We start from the raw sequence: 25,301 nt of genomic DNA, 5'->3' as shown, positions 1-25,301 counted from the left end.
ATGTTAGCTAAATTAAATTTTCTCTGGGACCTTTGCTATGAATATCTGATTAGCTCTCAGGAGAGCAAAGTGATTACTCCGAATGTTCACCGTGGAAGGGTATATTGTGGTTTGCTGTTGAACATATTAAAGAGAAACATTTATTCACACGAGTCTTATAGCTTCATAAAAAGTAGGCTTAAGATTTAATCTGCACATCCATGGGGAAGGAGCGGGAAATCAATGTATTTTAGATTAAGGGCAGAGCTAGATAACATACTTTTTCAGGTATGTTAGACTATGTGTTCATGTTTTTACATTTGTTTTCAGCCTTAGAAATTTTCTATGTACTTCCTTACTACTGAAAAGCTGATAAGAAAACCTAGAAAGTTACTTTCAATTTTTTTATGTTAAAAAAAGTAAATGTAATTAAGATTTTAATATTTTCTGCCTTATATAAATATATGCATTTGCTTTCTTGATCATATTTTTATAGACAATATACTGTAGACATAGGTGCTTACTAGTATGTGCAGATTAGTTGTTAAGCCCACAAGCTCTGAAGTCTCAAATCTCACGTGTGTCACTTTAACAATGACATTCAGTAGCCTGTGTCTCAGAGTGTCACCTGTAAAGTGGGGATGGTAATGCTCTTCACCTTGTAGGATTAGTATGAGGATTACATAACTTAACATAAACATACTGAGTAGGCACTCAATAAATGTTAGTGACCCTTGCTATTATGTCATACTATGAAAAATACAAGAATAGTAACCCTAAAAGAACAGTGTTTTTGGTATACTAAGCAATAACTTCAAGTAGGAAGATATTACAGACAGAATTGAATGGTTAGTGTTTTGAAAGCTGAAACATTTGAGGAACTGAAATGTGTGTTGAGGCAACTGGCTCTCACCTGTCACTGTAGGTACAGTAATGACCTGTGACCCTGTGGCAGTACAACACTTTAGGGAACAGTGTCTGTATGGTTTTATTCTTTTCCTCTAATATAAGATTTCCTGGCATGAAACATGGGACAAACATACAATAATAAGATGGCTACATTTTCATTTTTGTGACATAATCCCATGGATGTCAGCTAAGGCAACAATGATAAAAGACATCACAGTGTAAAGTATGGTTTAGTTTCTCATTCTCACAAAGAAGAATTAATAGGTAAGAAAATGAGTATCTAATATCCTCACAACACAAGTGTAATGTTAGGAAAAGTGGTAAAAAACAGAACGTTTTGAAAAGTTCAGAAAAACGGACACAATTTGCAGTGTCCTAAAAGCTTACCATTTGGAATTGCTGATAACTTTTCCAAAGTGTCATTCAGCGCTCGCAAGAGATCCCCATTCCTCACATCAGCCTGTTCTAATCTGGTTTGCAAGCCATTTAAATGGTCATCATTTTCTGTGAACAGAAAACAACACAAAACAAAAGGAGAAAACAATTTCAATTATCTCTGTGCTCATACCACATACACGATGTCAAGTTATTGTATACAAAGTTAATAAAAAACAAAACAATTGATTTAATTCATTTAATATATTGGCATCTGCCTATAAATATATGTATTTCAGAGCATAAATATGTGTTTATATGACCATTTGGCACTTCAACATGTCCAACAATTATGTTTTCTTCTGGCATCTGACTTACCTTGATTTTCCATAGAGAAAAACTTCAAAGGAATCAGTCTTTCACTGTGTTTTTAATTGTGCCCTCTTGACATCACTCCCATTAATGTCACATTTAAAATAAATCATTAGCAAAATAGAACATTGGATTACCTTTTAAAAATCTAAAATAGATAGGATTGTTAAGCAGAATCTACCAATTTCAGTAAACATCACTTATTAGTATTTGTGTGAAACAAATATAAGTCAAAGGAATGGAAAAACAACTTCTTGCACATTTCTGTTAAACTGTCATATTTTGTAATAGAGAAAACCCTATTTTACAAATTGCTTTCAAATAAGCTTCATATAAGTTTTTTTCTTGCTACTTCAGCATGCTTTCTTTAACATTACAAGTGTAATTTGCTAGATATGATATAATATTATAAATGTAAAATTTCCAGTTTCATTCCACTAGTTTTTAACATTGTTCGATATTTAGGTTAGTTTGTATTATAATAATAAGTAAGCAGTTCAGAGTTTGAATGTAACAATATAAAGAGTAAAAGCTATAAAATGTTTTAGGGGAAAGAAACTAAAGATTGAATCTGCTGATAAAAGAATGTGTGTTTAGAAATCTTAACTTGTGAGTGTATCAAACTCCAAATGTATCTGGATATTGAATCTGTCTTCTTTTTCTGACATCATTTGTTAGTGAACAGTGGGACTGAATAATGAAAGCTAGATAGCTCAACGCTTCCCACCATACCTTTTACCTCTCCTGACTGAATAAAGCAGATTGTTTCTTGAATATATTTTAAGTAGTTAATAATTGCATAACATTTTTTTCCCCTTGGGAGACACATACTAATTGTTTAAATTAACTCCACAGAAATGCAAAACACAAATAAAAGGTAGCGCTCCCAAGTAAAGAGGTGCACTGAGAAAGGACCAGGAAGGAGGGGGTGCCCTAGTGCCACCCTGGCTGATCTGGGCTGTGCTCAGCCACGAAAATGACTGGCAGTCGCTGAACGTGCGTACGTGTGTGCGTGTTGACAGCTTTGTTGGATTATTTTACTTAATCCTCACAGTAACTTTTATGATATATGTACTATTACTATCTCCAATGTACAAGTGAGAAAATGGAAGCTTAGAGAATTTAAGTAAGTTTTCTAAATTTTCATGGTTATTAAATGGCAGACTTGCAATTCAAATACAAGCAGTTTCATTCCAGAAATTATGCTCTAACTACTGCATTTTACTACGGATTCATAGTCAAAACAGGGCTTAGTAGGGCATCTTAGATAAGAGCGCTCTTCCCTACCTCCACTGGCTCCCCTTCCTTTTCCCCTTTCTTCTTCCCTCTTTTTCTCTCCTCTCATTTTCTCCTTTATTACTTACAAAGAAGTGGTCACAGCTAAGGAAATCTTATGACCCTCACCTAAGCAATATATATATAATCAAACTGGAATGATTCGGGGGACTCTCAATGCCTATGTGCAAAAGCACAGGCAGGTGTGCCAAGTGTTCATGTTTGAAAAGATAATGAGTAAAATATAGAAATTGTCGTTTACAATAAAATAAATAGAAATAGCCTTGGCTGGTTTCGCTCAGTGGTTAGAGCGTCAGCCTGCGGATCAAGGAGGTGTGGGTTCAATTTCAGTCAAGGGCACATACCTTGATTGTGGTTCGTCCCCGGCCCTGGTCAGGTCATGCAGGAGGCAACCAGTCGATGTGGCTCTATCACATCAATGTTTCTCTTTCTCCCCCTCCCTCCCTCCCACTCTATCTGATGATAAATAGAAAAGTACCCTCGGGTGAGGAATAAAAACAACAAAAAACATTAAAAAAATAAATAAATAGAAATAATCAATCACCAAATTAAAACAAAACACTCAGCATTATCAAAATTAAAGAACTATAAGGTAAAAGAACAGTGAGATATCATTTCTCATGTATGAGATTGGGAAAAGTTAAATACCAAGTGTTCACAAGAGTGTTAGTAGAAGTGCAAATTGATGCCATTTTTTGAAGATCAATTTAAGAAGTTTATTAGAATTTTAAATAGGCATGCATTTGGCTCAGGAATTCTACTGCTGGAAATTTACCCTATAAATATACTTGTAAAACTATAACCATACATATCTTGCAGGATATTCATAAGAACTTTATTTATAATAGCAAATAAACTCAGTATCAGGGGACTTTTTTATTATTAATATGGCATATCCATGCAATGGTATATATTGCAGTCTTTAAAAAGAATCAGATGAGTAGGTGTTGAAATATATATATGTATATAAAGAAAGATTCTTAAGACTTTTCTGTGAAAATAAGCAAGGTGCGATATCTATACGCAGACACATAAACAGGAACCTGGCAGCTGGGTCCAGTGGTGGGAGGTGGGAAGAACTCACCGGAGAGCCCTGACTTCTAACAGACAGAAGACAACAAGCAGGGAGCTAATGGTGGGCTGAAGGACGGACTACTAAAACCTTTCAGCTTACACCCGATTGTGCTGGCTAAATTGTTTTCTCTATGCAGATATTTCTGTTCTTTTATTTAAGACAGTTAAAAAAGACTTAAGTAACCCTAACAGTGAAGACTTATTTGCCAATATCAAGACTGTTGTTTTGATCACGTTCCGGGTACCCAGAATGGGTAGACCAGGACAGACGACACCTTGCAGAACAGAGTCAAACAGCCCGGGTTTGCCCCTTTCAGAGTTCACGACTCTGGGCTCTTAGGGGAACTGAGCAGGCTTCTGGCAGCTGGAGCACAATCTTCATTTATTGGCTTCCTTCTGGGAAGAACAGGAAAGGAAAATAGAGAACCCCTAACTATCAGTATTCTGGGTGTGAAAAAGACTACTGAACCTATTAATTAATGATCCACTTCATTTCATATGAGGTTTATAGGCAGAGAGATTAAACCACTATTACACTACAGTCATGTAAGCACATGATATTGTTCAATGCATCTGCTTTTCAGTCCAAGCCCAAGGCCTGACCTTACTGACAAACAAAGCATAAAATATTCCAGCAAAGCATGGCTCTAAAATATCAATATGTCTATTGCAGTCATTAAGATATTATTTATAGACCTGGCCAGTTTGGCTCAGCGGTTAGAGCATCGACCTGCGGTCCCGAGAGACCCGGGTTCAGTGCCCGCTAAGGGCATGTACCTCGGTTGCAGTTTGTCCCTGGCCCTGGTTGGGTCATGTGGGTGGCAGCCACTCGATGTGTCCCTTTCACATCGATGTTTCTCTCTCTCTCTCTCTCTCTCTCTCTCTCTCTCTCTCTCTCTCTTCTCTTCCTCTCTCTCCCTCCCACTCTACCTGAACAAAAAAATGTCCTCGGGTGAGGATTAAAAAAAAAAAAAGATATTATTTATAATGCTAGTTCTTCAAAATATACTTTTCAAAGAATAGATTTTTTCCTCTGTCAATCAATTCTTCTTTTTAAATACTTCTGCTACTTCTGTTATTCTCACTGTTCGTACTGAAATGAAATCTTTGGATAGGTTATGGCAAGTACACTTTCAGAAATTAAGCCAGTCTGATTATAACTGTGATATCTATATGAATTCCATGAGAATAGTTAAAGCACTGCTCTTTTGATATTAACTTGAAAGTCTTTGTCAGTTAAGGAAATGGAATGATACAAATTTCATTTCTTAGCTTCTTGATTGGATTGGATTTTTAAAAGAATGAAGCACTCAAAATGTTCTGGCAGGAACGATATTCGTGTACAGTGAAAAAAACATTGATTTAAAGGGCATCTTTGGGTTTATACTGTTTTATGCATTATGATAGCAAGTACTGGCTGAACCATCATGCCAGTCTTTCAGGAGAGAGGCTGATCTGAAGAACACTGCTACTGTGGTCCTTCAAGTGTCAGAGCAGGGATTTTGATCCTCTGCTTTCTGCACTGAAAAGCCAAAATGTGAATATTCTGACCACCCTGATTTCTGTGTTTCAGCTCTCTGACTCTGAGTCCTTCGTAATTTATCCTTTCTTACATTCTGATCACTTTTTTTTAAAGTAGTTTCTAGAATTTCTGAAACCAAGTCTAAATGCTCTATAGCTTTGTCAAAAGAAATAGGTGAGTAGAAGTTGTATACAGAAAAGAATTCTAGATTTTAAAATGAAAAACTTGCAATGAAAACCCAGAGAAATAAGCACTGAAGGCTGGCTTTATGTGAAAAGATACATGAGGTAGAGTGTAGCTATAACTAAAATGTAAGGGAAAATGCACGAAGTCCAGTTTGAATTGTCACTCGGCCAAAGAAATAGAATTATTGATAGAAGAAAATCCAACCCAGTGCTTTACTTGTAACTTGTGGAGAACAAGAAAAGGATTCCATTTATAATGCACAGCAATCTTTTGTAGGATTTCTTCTCCTATTTCTTCAGGTCTCATGCCTATTCACTGTAGGCAAGTCATTCTCTTTATCTTTTCTGTAGGTATCACACCACCAGCCCTCAAAGGCTACATACACACACTTCTTCAGCTTTGATTCCCCCTTTCTCATCCTGGCTTGACATATTAGAAGACCAAGATGTAGGACTGGGTTTGACAGAGACAGAGCTCGTAAAATGAAGGGAAAAAGCAAGGCAGGAAGGGTAGACAGTGGACATGCCTGACAGTATCACTTCCCTTTGTTGCATAACCACTGACATTGCACAGGATAGACACATTTAGAATGAAGTTCACTAGGCAGAGTTGTAAGTTGCTTCCACTTACAATATGTATTCACTCATGTTTTCCATGTTCCTGACAGTATGCTAAATGTGAATTAGAGATTAGTTAAATTAGAACTAGTAACATGGAATGGTGCCATATATCTCTCAAAATAAAAGCTGTGACAAATAATTTCTTTGGTCATTAATAATGGCTTCTTTCACAAAATTCTAGCCTTTAGAAAAACGAGTGTGGTGCCATGAAATCGTTATAGGTTCTAGAGTTGGAAGACATGAGTTCAAATGTCTTCTATCCCTTACTTTTTACATGTATAGAATGAAAATCATGGCCTGGCAGGTTTGGCTCAGTGGTTAGAGTGTCGGCCTGTGGACCAATGAGTTGTGGGTTCGATTACGGTCAAGGGCAGGTACCTTGGTTGCAGTTCGTCCCTGGCCCTGGTCAGGGTTATGCAGGAGGCAACCAATCATTGTGTCTCTCTCATATTGATGTTTCTCTTTCTCTTCCTCTCCCTCCCTCCCAGTCTATCTGAAGATAAATAGAAAAATATCCTTGGGTGAGGATTAAAAAAATAAAATACAAAAATGAAAATCACACCTTTCTTCATATCACTGATATGAAAAATAAATTGTAGAATGTTTGAGAAAGTATTGGATTTATCATAGGCAGTTAGAAAATGGTAACAAACTAATTCACATTGGTTTGATAATTGCCCTGGTGCATTTTCCAGTTCCCAATAATGTTATTTATAATTCATTTTCTTCTTCATTTAAACTGCATGGTTTATTTCCCTTTTATATTTTCTAAACATATGTATATGGCTCTCATTTTCAAGTAAATATAAGAGTGATATTGTCATATTTAATGGAAATATTTTATTTGGTTATTCAAAATCATGTAGTTAAGTTTCTCAAATGCAATTTTTATTTTTTCTTAATATGAACAGGACACAAATAAATACCTTGAAAGAATCCCTCATTTATAAGGGTGAAGTTTGTAGACCTGCTGTTAATTTTGAAAGCTTTCGGTTAAAGATAAGCAACTGCCAAATTGCCGTCTTGATAACATTTTTCAGTGAACTTAATTCCCATGACATTTGTCTTATTATGAACGACTTCTCATTAGCACTTCTTATTTGCCCCTTTACCCAAAATTGGAGAAATATCCTCTCTTTAGGATTTCTTTGTAAAACAAAATTTAATTAATCCATACACCTTCTGTTTCCCACAAATGTGCTTCATCCTTTGTTCTAGCGGCTCTTTCTGAATTAGGAAATAGGTTAAACTCTGCAGTAATTCTGTCTGTAGTTCTGAAACAGAGACTTTGAACTAGACAAGGAATCTATAAGAGGTCATGTGGAAACCTTGATCTTTACCTGCCTGGTAATGAGAGATTTCTTCTACTCTCGGGAACCCATCCATTTAATCATTAATTTATCAAACATTTGTTAGGACCATGAATGTTAATGTGTCACCTTCTGGACTATGGCAGAGGCCCAGAGATTTTGTCCAGCAGCGGTTAAAAGCAACAACTTTGGAGCCAGACTAATCCGGCCTAACGTCCTGGCTCCACTACATACATGCAATTTATTCTAATTGTTAATATTTCTTCAACTTACATGATTTGTGTTTATATACCAGAGACGACTATCTTTATTAATCACATAACAGGATTACACTTTATGATTTATTACATTTATTATATTCCATTATTATATATTTTTTTATCTTTGGGTATTTTAAGAACATAAAGAGGTACAATTTCCCTCAAGTCACATTACTGTAATTTTTCACCCACTTCTATAATCTTTTGTCTTCTTAACATTGAGATTTCTAAAGAGCCTGCTCCCTAAGGCCACCCTGTGATCCGCGCAGGCTCCTGAGCCCTGTGCAGAAGCCACGCAGCGGTGCAAGAACCAAAGCTGGGCAAACCGAGGACCGCGTTCCTCCGCCTGGACTCCTGTCAATAGATCTATGAGGCTGCTACACCCAATCTTTCCACTTTTTTGTACTTCTAGCCCTTTGTCACGATGCTGCGCCTAGGCTCCCTTTCCCCAGTCACTGTCACGAGCATGGGACGAGTCTGTTTCTGATGGCCTCTTTTCGCCTGACTTGTATACTAGAGTGACCATGCATGGGGACCTCTGAGACCACTTTCTGGGACCTGTGTTTCCAAAGGCATGTTCCTGAGAAACCCGATGGGCCTCAGTAACTGTTTAGCTGCCATGGAACATGCTCTTCCTCTGCCCTGCCCCCAACCACCCAGAGGGTCTTTGTAAGGAACCTGGGGAGAAGACGGAAGGGGCACATGTCTGGTGGCAGGGTCTCCAAAGACTTAAGATGTTGGGAGAGAGAGGAGTCCGCTCTTCAGCCAGTGGAATGAGAAACCCAAACGACCAGACATCAAAGCCGAACGTGGTCCCTCTGGGACAAGCTCCAGGGTCTGACTGTGGGCTGAGGCCTGCTCTGTCCCGGCCAGAAAGTCCTCTAAAAAACTGCATTTGGACACCTTTCAGCAACACAAGTACCCTTTGGTTCCAGTAGTTCCCACTCTTCCATGTTTTCCATTATTCGGCCACTTTTCATTTTAACTCCTAAAATGAGTCCAACCTGGCTTTATTTTCTGGACTTTCTCTCTTCACACTCTAAAGGAGGAACTACACCTCTGTATCAGAGATCAGCAATTTCTACAGGAAAAGATTGCTTTGTTCCCTGGACTGTGGTAGCTCGATGATCCAGGCTGGATGTTATCTGTGTGTGTGTGTGTGTGTGTGTGTGTGTGTGTGTGTGTGTAATCAACGCAGCAGATCTTGTCTGTCTTTCCTTTGCCTACCTATGGAAAGACTGATTCTGGCCAATGGTAATATGTGAATTCAAAGGAGTGTACCTTCAACAATAAGAGAATATGTAACCCCTAGATCATACTTTGGTTTAACATCACTGCAGTATTCCTGCTTACTCTCTTATTCTAATCTAAGATAAGAACATAGACACTTTGCAGGTTAGTAATTGCAAGTGTAATACATGCATGATCGCAGACCCTTTCTGATATAACTGTCTGACTGAATGACTGAGTGTCTGAGGATCACAGTATAGCAGGGAAGTATTGATTAACTGGATAAAAATTAATGTTCGGAATAATTTTGGTACTGTTCTCTGTTGGACAGCACCATATGTCATGTGATCCACTGATTCAATATTCTTGGGCTGGGAATAGATGTTCTTATTTCATGTGAGTGTCATTCATTTTAGAGACGTGTTATCTGTTTGTTCCTAAGTAACTAAATAATTTCACTTACTTAAGGCAAAGACAAAAATTAGAGATAAATTAAGAAGTAAATAAAATTAAATTGAAAAGTTACATACAATAAGCTATACAATTACACAGTCTTAGTATTCCAGACTTGTAATATACCATCCTCAACCTCATATGACTGATATGAGAATCTCAACTGGCTACTTTACTGACAAACATCTCTTGTCAATCTGAAAAGTAGTATTAATTCCCCCAGCAGTATTAATTCATCCTCCAACTCTTTTGATGATCAATGTGAGCCAAGCCCCATATCCATCATCAAAATTATTTTTGTCTCCACAGACATTCAGTCAGTACAATACAGACTGGTTTCCATCTGAAATGTGTGCAAGGCCAAACTCAGTTTTAACAAATGTATATTCAAAAGTTAAAAAGCTAAACAAATTGCTCCTGGCTCGTCCGGGCTCCCTCAAGGCGAGGACAGCATAGAAATGGCAGCGAGCAGCACTAAGTCATCCACCAGGAAAGCTCACAAAGTAACAGACTTGCGCTGAATCGAACCCAGTAACACATTAGAAATATGGAGGACATACTGGCCTCACAATTTTTATTCCTTCTAACTCCAGGCACCATGGAGAGAGAAATGACTAAATCTCTATTTTAATAGCTGCTGTCAAGAGTTTTGCTCTGTAGGGCCTATTTCAGCAGTTCTGGTGGTAATATATGGCATTTCCCTGATTAACAGCCATTTTATAACTTGTGTAATTGGCCACAAATCAGAGGAATGTCATAATGTAGCAAGAAAACATTCCCATCTCCATCAGAGCCTTGGCTTGGATTTCTGGAGGAATTATTACTTGAGTAGTTTGTGGGTTTCATTACTTTAAATAATGTACTACCTGAAGTACAAAAAAAGACATTTGAACTAATGAACATTTCTGTCTCCTAACCTGTTCTACAATGCCTACCCTTAGATTTGAACAATGAAACCCTTGCTGAATTTTTATACCAGTGTTTGTGGGGAAATCGAGGCAAGGGCAGGCTGAGAACAGGTTGAGGTGATAGAGGCATTACCTGCAGGAGTGACATTTAAAGGGCACAAAATCTCAGTCATCAAGATAGAACAAGGTAGATACAAAATTAAAAAAATAAAAATTAATTTAAAATATCAATAATGCACAAAACGTTACAATTCGAACCCTCACTTGTACAACCCACCTCCCTCTCCCCTCCCCAGTTCCGCTCCAGCAAGGGTACTGGATGGGAAAAAGCAACCACAAAGTAATGAGATCAACTCGGTTTGTCCAACAGGAAAACAGGTCTCGACCCTTTCTAGTTACTCTCCAGGCTATCAGAACAATCTCCTGCACAGAATTATGTCTGCAGGGAGTCTGATTCACTGAGACACACAGTCCAAACACTTTGCTCTCCAGCTGCCATCGCTAGTGAAGACAAAACTCGTAATTCCACAGCAGCCTCTATTGGAAATGATGGACTATTCGTTTAAAGCATGACAAATATAAATGATGACAAGCCCTTTTCTCTTTCAAAGGTTAGAAAGATAGACATCATTTCTTTACTTAAAAAATGTGTGTATTTCCCTATTTGAGTAGTGACTACGATATTGTACACTAAAAATACAAAGTTAAAATAGAAACTGAAGCCCATGGTTGCAGTGGTCTGAAAAGTCTATGAAAGGTATGTACAAATAAGAGGCATGTAGTTCAGATGGAGTGTTCGGTTTCCTAGAGAAGATAACATTTTGCTAAATCTTGAAGGTCTGGTAGAAAATAGATGAAACAGAAAGAAGGATGATGAGGCATTCATTCCAAGGAGAAAGGTTAATGCTGTAAAACCAGGAAGCTTGAAATGTAGCGTGTGTTGGAAGGACCATGAATATTTCAGCAAGGTTTGAGATACGGATGCAAGCCAGAAAATGGTCAAGGGAGACTGAAGGGAGAAAGAGAAGGCAATTCAAATGCGAAACAAGAGATATTTGAATGCAATAATACACATAACAGCTTATTTGGACAGCAACTATATTGAATAAGACATTTTAAATGCAAAACCCATAATATATCAGGTTAGATATTTTATGTGTTTCAATCTGTGAATTAGAAATATGATACATAAAAAATGTATTTAAAAGGTGTAAAAACTTTTCAGAAATATGACCCACTAACAAAACTGAAAGTTTCACAAGGACATCTGTACGACATCTGCCTGATTCACTGCTTTGTGACGACCACTCTGAAGGTGGAAGAGAAGTCGGGTTTTGTGTGGCTAACATCTTACCATACTTTCATTTAAAAGCTACTAAACTTTAGATATAGGTGAAATGCTGCTATAAAATTAGGTTTAAAATAATGAAATATTACCCAATGCACAATGAGAGTCAAGATAAAATATTGTCAAACTGGTGAGAAAGATTACTTGCATTAAATCCAGATAATAAAAATAATCATAAAAACCATGCTGAAACAATTACATGCTTCCAATCATGTGACAAACTGCCTTACCAACTGCAACTATAATTCACCTGAAAATAATAATAAAAAGGAATCACTCACCTTTCACATCATTTGCCAATTTCTTGGCTTCGTTAAGAATCGTGAAACTTTTCTGAAGAGAGCCTTTGGCGCCTTCCTTCAATGAACCCTGAGGACCTGTTGCCTATGGACAGAAAAAGAGGGGTCACATCAAAAACCATAGACTGCCCTGGCCGGTTTGGCTCAGCGGTTAGAGGGTTGGCCTGCGGTCTACAGAGACCCGGGTTCGGTTCCCGCTAAGGGCATGTACTTCGGCTGCAGTTTGTCCCCGGCCCTGGTCAGGTCGTGCGGGTGGCGGCCACTTGATGTGTCCCTTTCACGTCGATGTTTCTCTCTCTCTCTCTCTTCCTCTCTCTCCCTCCCACTCTATCTGAACAAAATATCGAAAAATGTCCTCGGGTGAGGATTAAAATAAAAAAACACCATAGACTATGGATTAGAGCGATCTAGCAGGTAGTTGTTCTAGAGTTTACTTTCAGGAAAGCATTCTGGGCTACAGATTTAGCATAATCAATTAAGAGCACATATTGGGGATTAAAATCAGTAGGCTGTTTATTGGGAGAAAGAAGGCCTTGAAGACAGCCCTTAGGATTCCCAAAATGTAAGGGGCAGGCATAGACAGTGGGGCTGGCAAGGTGACTGAGATTCTGGAGAGGACAGAGAGAAACCAGGGTAGTACAATATCATGGAAATGAAGGAATAAAGGAGTCCTTGAAAGCACGAGGCGGGCAAGGACATATCTGGTCAGTGTCACCGAGGGCTGAAGCAAATTAACCTCTAAACACATCCACTGACTTTATACCTCAGCACATTCCACTTGAGTTGTGGGGCAAGTGGGAGAGCATTTCCTACCCCTGGCATGTTGAAATGAGAAAGAACACTGCCCCTTTTCGAAACGCAGCTCAGAGTACTACGGCAAAAGAACATCTCCCAAATGACAGTCTCTGAACCACAATCATCTCCTAGCAAAGTGTATTTACTGCTGAGGCCTGGATTAAAGAGGTGACACAAAGATCATAGAATGCTATGGGGAAGAATCTTTTCACTTGAATGTCTAGTTATTCATTTTAATAGTGTTTGCTCCTCAGCAATCATTACATAATACATTAAACCAGGAGATAAATCCAATAAGATCTCATATTAAATTTTACATTGGAAGAGTATCCAGGGTGCAGGAAGAGCTAGAGAATGCTAAATGCTCACTGCTGAAATCATAAATCTGAATTCAAATTATCCCAGATATAATACTATTCAAAGATATTTACCATGACCTAACATTTGTTAATCAGTCATATTATTTGAGCATTACACTAGGAAAGATTACAGAACTTTATATTGCTGTAGTAAAATTTATTTTAAGGTGTTATTCCAATAGCTTTCATTTAAATAATCTATTGCTCACAGAACAGAGTGATTCTATAATGCTGTGATATTTACAAATGAACATATTGGAAACATCTACAGAAATAAAAAGGGACATTGTGCATATATAACTAGCATTTGGAAAAAGAGCTGACAACCTGGCAAATTATTCTGTGTAAAATGAAGAGTCATTTCAACTGAAAACATAAAAATTCATCGTTTTTTTAAATCCTTACCCGAGGATATTTTTACATTTATCTTCAGACAGAGTGGGAGGGAGAGAAAGAGAGAGAGAAACATCGATGTGAGAGAGGCACATTGAGTGGTTGCCACTCGCACCATCCCAACCGGGGTCAGGGACGAACTGCAACCAAAGTACATGCCCTTGGCTGGAATTGAAGCTGGGACTCTTTGGTCTGCGGGCTGATGCTCTAACTGCTGAGCCAAACCAGCCAGGGGTGAAAACATAGAAATTCTCAGTCCTAGAGTTTTCCTTGGGAAGTAGGTTACAGTAATATCACACGAGTGTCCTTCATCTTGAGAAAAAGTGAGAGTGTCCCTATAAATGACACAAATTAAATGTACCTCATTTAAAAAAATAAGCCTCAACAAAATTATAGACATCATACACAGCAGAATTTTAACAGATACATCACCTAAGGCAACAGAAACAAAGGAGAAAATGAACACATGGGACTACATCAAACTCAAAAGCTTCTGCACAGCAAAAGATACAATCATGAAAATGGAAAGGCTACCCACTGTATTGGAGAGCATAATTGCCAATGATATATCAGATAAGGGGTTAATTTCCAATATATAGAGAGTGCTCATACAACTCAACAAAAGGAAAACAAAGAACCCAATTAAAAAATGGGCAGAGGAACTAAATAAACACCTCTCTAAATAGGACATACAAATGGCTAAGAAACATATGAAGAAATGCTCATCATCACTAATCATCAGAGAGATGCAAATTAAAACAACAATGAGGTATCACCTCACACCTGCCAGAATGGCCGCCATCAACAAATCATCAAACAACAAGTGTTGGCGAGGGTGTGGAGAAAAGGGGACTCTAGTACACTGCTGGTGGGAATGCAGACTGGTGCAGCCACTATGGAAAACAATATGGTGTTACCTCAAAAAATTAAATATCGAAATTCCATTTGACCCAGTGATCCCACTTCTAGGAATATACCCTAAGAAGCCTGAAACACCAATCAGAAAGAATATATGTACCCCCATGTTTGTAGCAGAACTATTTACAATAGCTAAGATCTGGAAACAGCCCAAATGTCCATCAGTAGACGAATGGATAAAAAAGCGGTGGTACATATACACAGTGGAGTACTATGCAGCTGTAAGAAAGAAAGATCTCTTGTCCTTTGAGACAACATGGAGGGACCTGGAAAATGTCATCCTAAGAGAAACAAGCCAAACAGAGAAAGAAAGTATCGTATGATCTCATTTATTTGTGGAATATAATGAACATAACAGTCTGAGGAATGGGGTAGTCCCAGAGACATGGAAGTGGGGTACAGACTGACAATCCCCAGAATAGGGGGTGGTGGGAGAGAGATCAACCACAGAACTTATATGCATGTATGCATGAAGAATGGACATGGACAACAAAGCTGGGGACAGGGCAGGGAAGGGGGGGAGGGGGGAATCAGTGAGGGACAAAGGAGAAACATCTGTAACAAAAATAAATAAATTAATTAAATAAAAAATAAAAAAAAAATAAGCCTCAGTCACTGACTCAGGTTCTACATTTGCTCCAAAGCCATTTCCTTATATGCCATTCTTACTTCCTTGGTTACAAGTTTTCTGAATCTAAACAGATTAGAAAAAAAAAAAAAAGACAAAGGGAAAGAAAAAAAAAAAAAGGACAAAGATTCTCTAAATAGGCACTTGAAAATAGCAGGAGTGCTGTGCCCTGGCCAGAGTGGCTCAGTTGGTTGGAGCTTTGTCTCCTACACCAAAAGGTGGCAGGTTTGATTCCCACTCAGTGTGCATGTGGACAGCTGCCAATCGATGTCTCTCTCTCTCTCTCTCCATCCCTCCTTCTGTCTCTAAAAAGGAAAAAATAACAAAACAAAACAAAGCAAAAGAACTGACAATCTGACAATGAGCAAAGAGAAAACTAACAAGTAGAGAGAACTTTTGAAGCTTAGGAGTTGGAAATGTTGACATGCCGACCCTGAGTCATCAAGGTCATATGGGTGATTCATAAATGAGAGAGAGAGAGAAACCTTCACTTACAATTTTGAGGTATGAATGCCTTTCTACAAAAACAAAATCTGGCAAGTATTCAACAACCAACATTTTAAAGCTAACCGTGGTTATGCAAAGTGAGGCATAGGGGAAAGGAGGGAGACTTGATTTGCTGTGCATGAGATAATTAATGCAATGAGGTGAGACAGAAAAGAAGGAGAAGGGCCAGACAACATAGAAAGAGGCTAAGTTCTGAGCTGTGGAAATTGTTGGAGGACTATGATGACCAATGTCCACTTTTCTCTGCTTTCTTTACATTTTTAACAGTTTTATTGAGGTATAAATAAGTGTCACATATTTACAATTTGTTGTTTGTTGTTTTGTTAATCCTCACCCAAGGATATTTATCCATTGATTTTTAGAGAGAGTGGAAGGAAGAGAAGGAGGGAGGGGGAGAGAGGGAGGGAGAGACATTGATGTAAGAGAGGCACAGTGATTGGTTGCCTCATGCACAACTTCAACCAGGGCTGGGATCAAACCTGAAACCCAGGTACATGACCTTGACTGGACTCGAAACTGTGACCCTTCGGTCCAGGGGCCGACACTTGAACTGCTGAGCCAAACAACTAAGGCTGCAATTTGATAAGTTTTGACATAACAGGAAACCATCACTATACTCGATGTAGAAAACATTGTCATCAATTCTTTTAAATCCCTTCCTCCCACCCCTTCTTGTCTTTCCCTCATTCTCAAACCAACACTGACCTGTTTTCCATCATTATCAGTTAGCAACTGATAGTATTTTATATCAATGGAATCATCCAGTATGTACCTTTTTTTTTTGGCCTGTCTTCTCTCATTTGCAATTATTTTAACCTTTACCCATTTTGTGTGCGTGAGATGTCTTTTGCTGGTGGGAAGGAAAATGGGGAGGTGTTGCTCAATGGGTAGGATTTCAGTATTGCAAGATGAAAGTACAGTAATCTGTTGCACAAAAACCTGCATACAGTGAATAATACTGTATTGTATGATTTCAAATGGTTAAGATGGTAAATTTTATGTTGAATCTTTTTTGCCACAATAAAAAGACCCTTGAAACCCTCTTCCCCCAAGGAAATGTGATGCCTTTTTTAATTTATATAGATGTGCTCTGATCTATTCATTCACCTGTTGATGGATATTTGTATTATTTCCAGCTTTGGCTATTCTAAACGGAGTTGTTACAATCGTTTGTGTACAAATCTCTGTATGTATATATCCCTTTGTGTCTCTTCGAGAGAATACTAGAAGTGGACTGGCCAGAAAATATAGAAGATGTATGTTTTAAGTTTTTAATAAAGTACAACCTGTTTTCCAAATTTCTTCCAGTAGTTACAAGAGTTACATTTACCTATATCCTTGACAATACTTCATATAGTCAGTGTTTTTATATTTTAGGCATCATTTTGGTTTTAATTTGCATTTTCCTTGTGATCAATAATGTTTGCCATCTTCTTGGGTGAATTGTCTGTTTAAATCTTTTGTCCAATTTTTTATTGGGTTATTTGTTCTGATTGAGTTTTGAAAGATATATATGCAGAATCTAGATACAAATTCTTTATCAAACATGTAATTTGAAAATATATTCCCTTGGCTTGTAGCTTGTCTTAATAAGTGATTTGGTTTGATTTAACAAGAATTTTTGTATTGATTGTTCATATGGAATATTGGTCTATACATTTCATTTTTTTGGTAATGTCTTTGTCTGGTTTGTATAAGTGTAACTGGCCTCATAGAATGAGGTGAGATATATATTCTCTTCTTCAATTCTCTGAAGAAATGATTATTTCCTTCTTAAATATTTGTTGGAATTTAACAGTGAAGTCATCTGGACCTGAATTTATGTGTGTGTGTGTGTGTGTATGTGTGAAGGTTTTTAAGTACAAATTAAATTCATTAAGAAATATAGGGCCAATCAGGTTATTTATTTGTGAGTACATTTTGACAGTTTATAATTTTCAAAGAATTTGTTTTTTCATTAAAATTACTGAAGTTTTGGCATCAAATTATATATAATATTCTCTTATTTTCCTTTACTCTCTGCAGAAGTTGTGGTGATTTCACCCTTTATTCCTGATAGGATAAATATTGTTGACTTTTCTGAAATTTTCTGATTAGTCTGAAGGGATAATTATCAACCTATTGATCTTCCATTGGACCCCTGTACCCTCATCCAGCAACACCGCTGAGCTCTGACTGAAGTCCACCTGCTGACGACTTCCCTGTTGCTCATTCCTATCTTCTTGCATTTATGAATAAGGCCTGCTTTTTGCTTCTAGGCATCTTGTCTTTCTTGCTTTTCAGGAAGCCAGTGATTTCTTTCTAGATTCTTAGTCAACCTCTCGCTCTTGGATATGAGAAGATAGTAGCAACAAGGTCAAGAAAGACAAGGAGGCAGGGAATTTTGATGTGTGGATGGAAGACAAGTATTTAGGCTGCAAAGAACTGTAGAGTTTACAAAGGGCAGGGTGTAAAGCTAAGACTGTTAGGTAGATTAGAGTCAATTTCAGGAAAGTTTAAATGTCAGAGTGAAGAAACTGGACAATAAGCAATGTTGAGACATTGCAAGTTTCTGTGTGAGCGTGTATGATCAGAGTCTTAGTCCAGGAAGATGAACTGTGCAGCTGTCTGGGAGGAAAATGATACATCAGTAGGCTATTTTAATAGCATAGACCAGCAATTTTCAATTGGTGTACGGCAAGAGTATTTAAAACACGCAAGGCCTGACTATTTAGTCAGGGACACTGACCTCTTCTCCCTTAGATCATCAAATAAAACAGTGACAACAGCCAATACAACAATAGCCATCTGGTGTGAATGAATCAAAATCATACCTTTTTTTTTTTTGTCAGATCGGCAAAAAGTATATTTTTTGGTGTGCCACAGAATTGTAGTCATTAGCTCATGTTTCATGAGATGAAAAAGGATGAAAATCGCTGGTACAGGCCAGAAAAAAGAAAGCTGTAGCCTCAGGCAAGGGCGTGGAAGTGAGATGCTGGGTTCATGACGTGGAGGGATAAGACAGGTTTCGAGGTTTGGGGAAGGACTGGAAAACCTTGAAGAGCTGACCACTGTCGCTTAAGAGCAGCATACCAACAAGCAGGTTTAAATACAAGCCTTTCATGTGATAACAGAATGGAAAACACTAACATGTGATGGATGAACAGCACTGTCTCAACTCATTGGAATTTGGAGAGTTCTTTTCCCAACACTGCTTAGTAAGGCACTAAAGCACATCAACAACATCAGAACAGGTGATGAAGCAGCATTTTCCAAGCTAATTATGCTTCATACATATTCATAAGCATCACATCTGAGTTTCTTGAGCTGTGTCTACAGCGTATATGAAATATAAATGAGGTTTTTAGAGTTGCAAGATACTGTTTCTTTTTTTAGAGCTTGTATTTTTATGTTCTCTCTGTGTGTATATATGTAATATATACATTATATATAAATTAGATGAAAACTTTTATTATATCACACATAATAGAACATTATTATATGTAGGTTGTTGTATGTTTTTGTTAATCATTTATAGAAAATGTGAGATCATGTACGATATTGGAAAAGATACACAAAAACATGTCTATAAAGATTAAATAGAGGGCTGAGCATCAAACTGGCTTTTAATACATCTCAGTTTTGTTCTTCCTACTGTTTGTTAAATATTTACAGTGACTCTTGTAAAAACATCATGTCATTGATTAACAAATGAATGGATTAATTTACCCAAAAAAGTTTATAGCTGTCTCAAGCGCCAGAGTAAGCGCTGATTATTCAAAGATAGAATGACTCTGCCTCCCCTAATGGAAGTGTGATGAAATAGAAAGGTAAACAAAAAGCCCTTTACAAAGAAAACGATCATGATCACTGCCATATGGAGCATGACAGTGTCTAAGTGTTTTGTTTCAGAAGGGGCTCTATTAGGAGAAATTGGTGTGAAGAAGAGACTGGAAGTTAAGCTTATCAGGATGGTAAACCTGCACCCCAATGGTTTATTACTTAAATAAGTAAATTTAAAAGTTACTGTTTATATTATCATCATCATTATTTTTTAATCCTCACCTGAAGATATTTTCCCATTTATCTTTAGATAGAGTGGAGGGGAGGGAGGGAGGAAGCGAGGGAGAGAGAGGGAGAGAGAGAGAAACATCAATGTGAGAGAGACATATTGACTGGTCGCTTCCTGCATGACCCCGACCAGGGCCGGGGACGAACTGCAATGGAGGTACGTGCCCTTGGACAGAATTGAACCCGCGACTCTGATCCGCAGGCATACGCTATAACCACTGAGCAAAACTGGCCAGGGCTGTTTATATTATTTTTTAAATTGCTCCTCAAATAACTTCTTTTTAGTGCTAAATTTTCTAAATTCACTGAAAGAGTTGGTTTTAAGGAGAAATGCAGCATATATTTAAAATTTTAAAAAATTATTTATTTATTTTTATTGATTTCAGAGAGAAAAAGGGAAGAGAGAGAGAGAAACATGGATGAGAGAGAGAAACAGCAATTGGTTGCCTCCCACACGTGCCTGACTGGGGATCAATCCCTCAATGTAGGTATGTGCCTTGACCGGGAATTGAACTGACCACCTTTTGGTGCAACCAACTAACCCAGGACCAGAACATTTCTGGTTTTGTTTAAGCTTTTTAAAGAAAGTGGTAATTGAAAATTCAACAGTATGGTTTATGATCTATTCCATTATCAAATAATTTATTTTAGAGGATAAGTCTTGCTCATTTCCAAAGAGGATAACATGTTGAGATAATATGTAACATATAATTTTAAATTTAAAATCTTTTTAATAAAGAAAACTGTTTAAAATGTGCAGGGGTATGTGTAAGGGCTGGTCATTAGCTGTAATGTGTTTATGTAATGTATACATCAAAGAAATGTATATTTGGTATGTTAGACTATTGATAAAAATTAGAGAGAATTCTTTTTCTATAATAGAATAAATTCTCAGAAGAAATGGTGGAATCTAGATTATATACATTTTAAGAATTTTTTGAGAATATAAAAAATGTGCACGTGATATTAATTTATATATTAAGCTATAAAAGTTATATAATAATTACCCTTTGTATATAAACTATTTGCATAAGAAAAGTATGGACAGATAAGCAACATCATAAAATGTTTATTTGTGACTGGTGGGATTTTGCACATCTTATATTTTCTCTCTCTTGCTTGTCTATATTTTCCCTTTTCCTGTAATGGACATGAACTGCTTTTATAATAATTAAAAAAGATCATACACAATTTTAAAATAAGAAAATCACTATGCGTTGATTTTAAAAGTATTTCACTATAACCTATGTATTAAAAATGCTACAGGATATTGAAATAAAATAGTGAATAAAAAAAATGAGTCAAGAAATAAGCCAGTTTGTGATTATAAACAGATTAAAGCATCCTCTTTAATTGCATTAAAAGTATAATTTAAGGCAGGTTGTTTGAAGCATCTGTCTTCATATGATAGCATTAGAACCCTTCGGTATAATAATAATTAAAAAAAACTGCCCCAATTTATAATTACTAAAACAAAAAGAAAAAGAAACAAGCCAATGTGATGGCCTTGGTCCGAACTCTGTTGAAAGGCTGTAGACCTGGCCGTGCACACTGTGTCCCAAGACGGGAGAGGGACTAGATGAGTCTCTGGAAGACTGAAAACAATTTAGCACACAAAGGAGACTCAGGGATGAAATAGGAAATCCTCAAAATTATGAAAATTTAGAATTAGTGACTGACTATTCAGTTGGATGAGAACACCCAGAAAGACAATCACATGAGGGTTTAAAAATATGTAACTAAGTGAGAACAGGTTGTCACCCCTGCAGCACGACAGCCACTGGTCGAGTGCACACGGAGGCCCCTCCCTCACTGCAAAGAGGCGGGGACCAGACAAGCCATGAGGGGCAGGATGGGCGGACACTACCAGGGTTCTTGTAGAGGGAAACAGAGACATGTCTACTGAGTTATAGCACCACCTCAAAGGACAAAATTTTCTTTCCAGTTAATGACCTGAATCAATTTCAACGTGGCGATTTCACCTCCAAATGATCCTATGGAGATAGAGATCCTGAACAGAAGGCCTAAGAGCATTTCTGTCATGAATATTAGTTCAGACTTAGGTTGCATTACAGCAGCAGTCCAAAGAGTTTCTGAGTTTTGACTAATGACACAAACTCTTTGATTTTTAACATTTGGTGCCCTGGCTTTTTAAATATGTCTAATGCTGGATCAGAAATAGAAGTGTATTTCTCTGTTTCCAATAGATTTTTTAAAGTTGACTCAAATGAGTGTATCCTGTACAAAGGATATCACTAAATTTAGGATGGCTTAATGAACACTACTTTTACTCCCAGATTCAATATTTTCCTAGGTTACCTAGATCCTCACTGGCTTTTTCATATTTACCATTGTGTAAATCACTTGGCTTGTAGATAAGGTGCTGAACTGCTGAAGAAGAAGAAGACATGCTCACTTGTTTTCTTAGTAAATTCAATTATATCAATTATGATTTTATATCATTTTTTCCCATTAGTCTACTCTGGTATAAATTTAAATTCCAATGATTATAGATGTTAATAAAAAGTCAAAATTATAGTTTGAATGACTTCTAAGTAGTGGATGACAGAATGAAATAGAAGGTATATGGAAGTTAAAGTTTACAACTTGACTGACTATATTTTATTGGGCCTTTGAATGCACTATGGATTCTGCTAATATTTGCCCATTTTTTTTTAATGCAGGAAATAAAAAACTCAAAAATGACCTTGCAAGAATTCTTTATGTATTTTGGTTTATCCAATTACACAAAGCAAATATTAAACAAGACAGGTTGAAGAGAATATATTACCATATTTCTAAACAAACACTCATTAAAAATGCCTTAATGTTTAATCATACTCTTGCAAGATTTACAGTGTTTAACTATGTGATTATTAACCAATAGTGGTGGTGTCAAAGATAATCTTGCTACTGTAAGAAAATAATAAATTATGTAGGTAAAATCTGGAAAGCATTATTTTTATTAGCATGACAAAAACAAAAAACAAACATAAGTGATTATCACCTGTTTGAGGGAAGATTAGAATTCTATTCATCTCTAATTACCCTGTGGATTGTGTTTCATAGTGCTATTTACACATCAAATTCTAAATAGAAATTGAAAATGTGGATATGGTTAGTATCTCATATTTATCAATAAGTGGTTTGCAAATACCTCTTTTAAAATTAAATCTTCACCTGAGGATATTTTTCCATTTACCTTCAGATAGAGTGTGTGGAAAAGAAAGAGAGAGAGAAACATCAATGTGAGAGAGACACATCGATTGGTTATCTCCTGCACAATCTTGATCAGGGCCAGGGACCAAACTGTTACTGAGGTATGTATCTGGATTTGAACCCATGACTCTTTGGTCCATGGGCCGATGCTCCAACCACTAAGCCAAACTGGCCAGGGCCATAAATACATTTTATTAGCACCCAAACTGCATCAATGATAAGAGTAAGGTATCACCTGATGTAATTGAAAATTGAACATTAAATCAGATGAAAAAAAACAAGTTCTAAATTTGGGAGACTATATTATAGGAATTGGCCAAGGAAAAAATCAGAATAGACTGCAAAATGTGCTTAATTTGAAGACAGATCTTATAATTCAAAAGTTCTGACACACCACTAGAATCTAATTCTTATCAATTAAAAAAAGAATCCTACATGACATCTATATTCAAACAGACGTACTGACATTATCTCAAACTAAACAGACAAACTAATTTTATTAGACCTTTGAAATTTTCTTCTCTATTCAACTTTCTTATCTCTTGTGGAAATATAAATATCTGGTCAGTTCTGAAAATCTGGAGCATACCAGTAGTTCTATATCCTAGCATCCGAGTTTGGCGATGGGAGGGGTAATCCATGTTTAGTGATCAGCTGCTATATACCACGTGCTACCTCTATGAAAACCACGGAACACTGTGTGAAACAGTGAGAGTGAAATACTCAGGGGATCATGTGTGCTTATCCATGTGTCTGTCCCCTGAGGGTCTATTGTCAGCTTAGATTTGAATTCTGGAGACTTTCTTTTCTGGGAAACAGAAGTAGAAAGAAAACAGAACACCACAGTCACCAAGCAGTGAACGGTGGCCGCCGCCGTGGGAGCAGACGCACAGAGCAGGGAGCACGCAGAGGCCCAGCGCCTTCCAGGCCACGGACGTTAGCACAGTGCAGTTCAGGTCTGACCCAGAGGAAGAGCGCTGGCCAGGGTCCTGCTCACCGCGCCCCATGGGGACGCCTCTTCCTAACTCACCCAGTGACTACCTGGTTTAGTGGAGGCCCTGAATGTAACCTTCCCACGAGCACGTAAAATATACAAGAAGAAAACAAAAGGTCCCTCAGACATATGGATTGTTTAATCTAAAATTTGTATTTTGAGCCAAAGAGTGATTGTTTTCAGAAACAGTACCGAGAGACTAAATAAATAGGAGAGGCTCTGCAGGGAGGTCAGTGGGAAATAAACTCTGATGAAGTAAAGAGAAGAGAAAGGCAAGTGTGTGCCTTCAGCGGACGACTCTTCACGTTAGCAGGCTGGACAGTTCCCCACCCACACTGACACTCACTCCCCTTCCGCCTTTGCACTTCCTGTAGCCTCATGTCTTTCAGTGGGTATAAGCCAGGAAGGAGACTCAGAATCTGAAGAAGGCCAGGCCTCGGAAACGACAGTAAGGTGGAGGATGACAGTCACTCATGGGAATAGAAATGGATAATTCACTGCACGCCATTTTTTTTGGCACTGGGTGCCCCTCCCTCCTTCCCTTGTGCAGGGCCACTGGTAGCTGATCACAGGTGCCCCCAACCTTTCCCAACTGAAAACATCACCTTCTGGGACAGATCAGTCTTCTTGGTGTTTGCTGCGAGCTATTTAATAATTCAGTGATTCTTTTAGCATTTACTTCATCATTTTTCAGACTTTCATTATTTTTGCATGGTTTATTGAAAGAGAGAAGGAATCATGATGACAAGGGGACATGTGTGATGCGTTGCAGCTCATCCTGGCTCTGAGTTTGAGGTGGGCCAGCCTGCCATGTATAAACATCAGTGTGAGGAAAAACACACACTTCATGTAAGCATAGGATTGTGAGTCTTCTCAGTGTAAAGTGGTAGTTTTAAATTTAGGTAAAACTAAACAGCTGTTTAATATAAAATGTTAGAGGTGTATCATGCTAAAGCAATGACAATAGTGATATTGAGACTTTTATTGGAATAAAAGATTGTAAAAGGCATGAAAAATGTCAGTTAGAATGACGTTCACTCATTCATATTCTCATCATTCATTCATGAGTGTCTGCTATTTGCCAGGCACTGTGTTTGATACTGAAAATGGTCATCTAGTAAAATAGGTCAGATGAAAATGGTGATCTTAGAAATTAGGGTCTTTAAAATATAAAATTATTTCCCTGGCTGGTGTGGCTCAGTGGCTGAGTATTGATCCATGCACTAAGTGGTCACCAGTTTGACTCCTGGTCAGGGCACATACCCAGGTTGTGGGCCAAATCCCCAGTGGGGGGCAT

General features: G+C 37.6%; 1 protein-coding gene across 1 annotated transcript in view; it reads right to left on the bottom strand.

Annotated features, from left to right (window-relative positions):
- The window catches only part of LAMA2 (laminin subunit alpha 2), a 403,470-nt gene that overhangs the window by 67,284 nt on the left and 310,885 nt on the right, over positions 1-25,301 (bottom strand). The window contains exons 41-42 of the mRNA XM_036247762.1: positions 12,124-12,226; positions 1,276-1,392 (exon numbers count right to left, since the gene is read on the bottom strand). Coding sequence (XP_036103655.1) covers positions 1,276-1,392; positions 12,124-12,226 — 220 coding nt within the window. The remainder of the gene's footprint in view (positions 1-1,275; positions 1,393-12,123; positions 12,227-25,301) is intronic.

Source organism: Molossus molossus, unplaced genomic scaffold (genome assembly GCF_014108415.1).
Source record: "Molossus molossus isolate mMolMol1 unplaced genomic scaffold, mMolMol1.p scaffold_m16_p_8, whole genome shotgun sequence".
Classification (NCBI taxonomy): Eukaryota; Metazoa; Chordata; class Mammalia; order Chiroptera; family Molossidae; genus Molossus; species Molossus molossus.
This window is presented reverse-complemented; position numbering and strand designations above follow the sequence as displayed.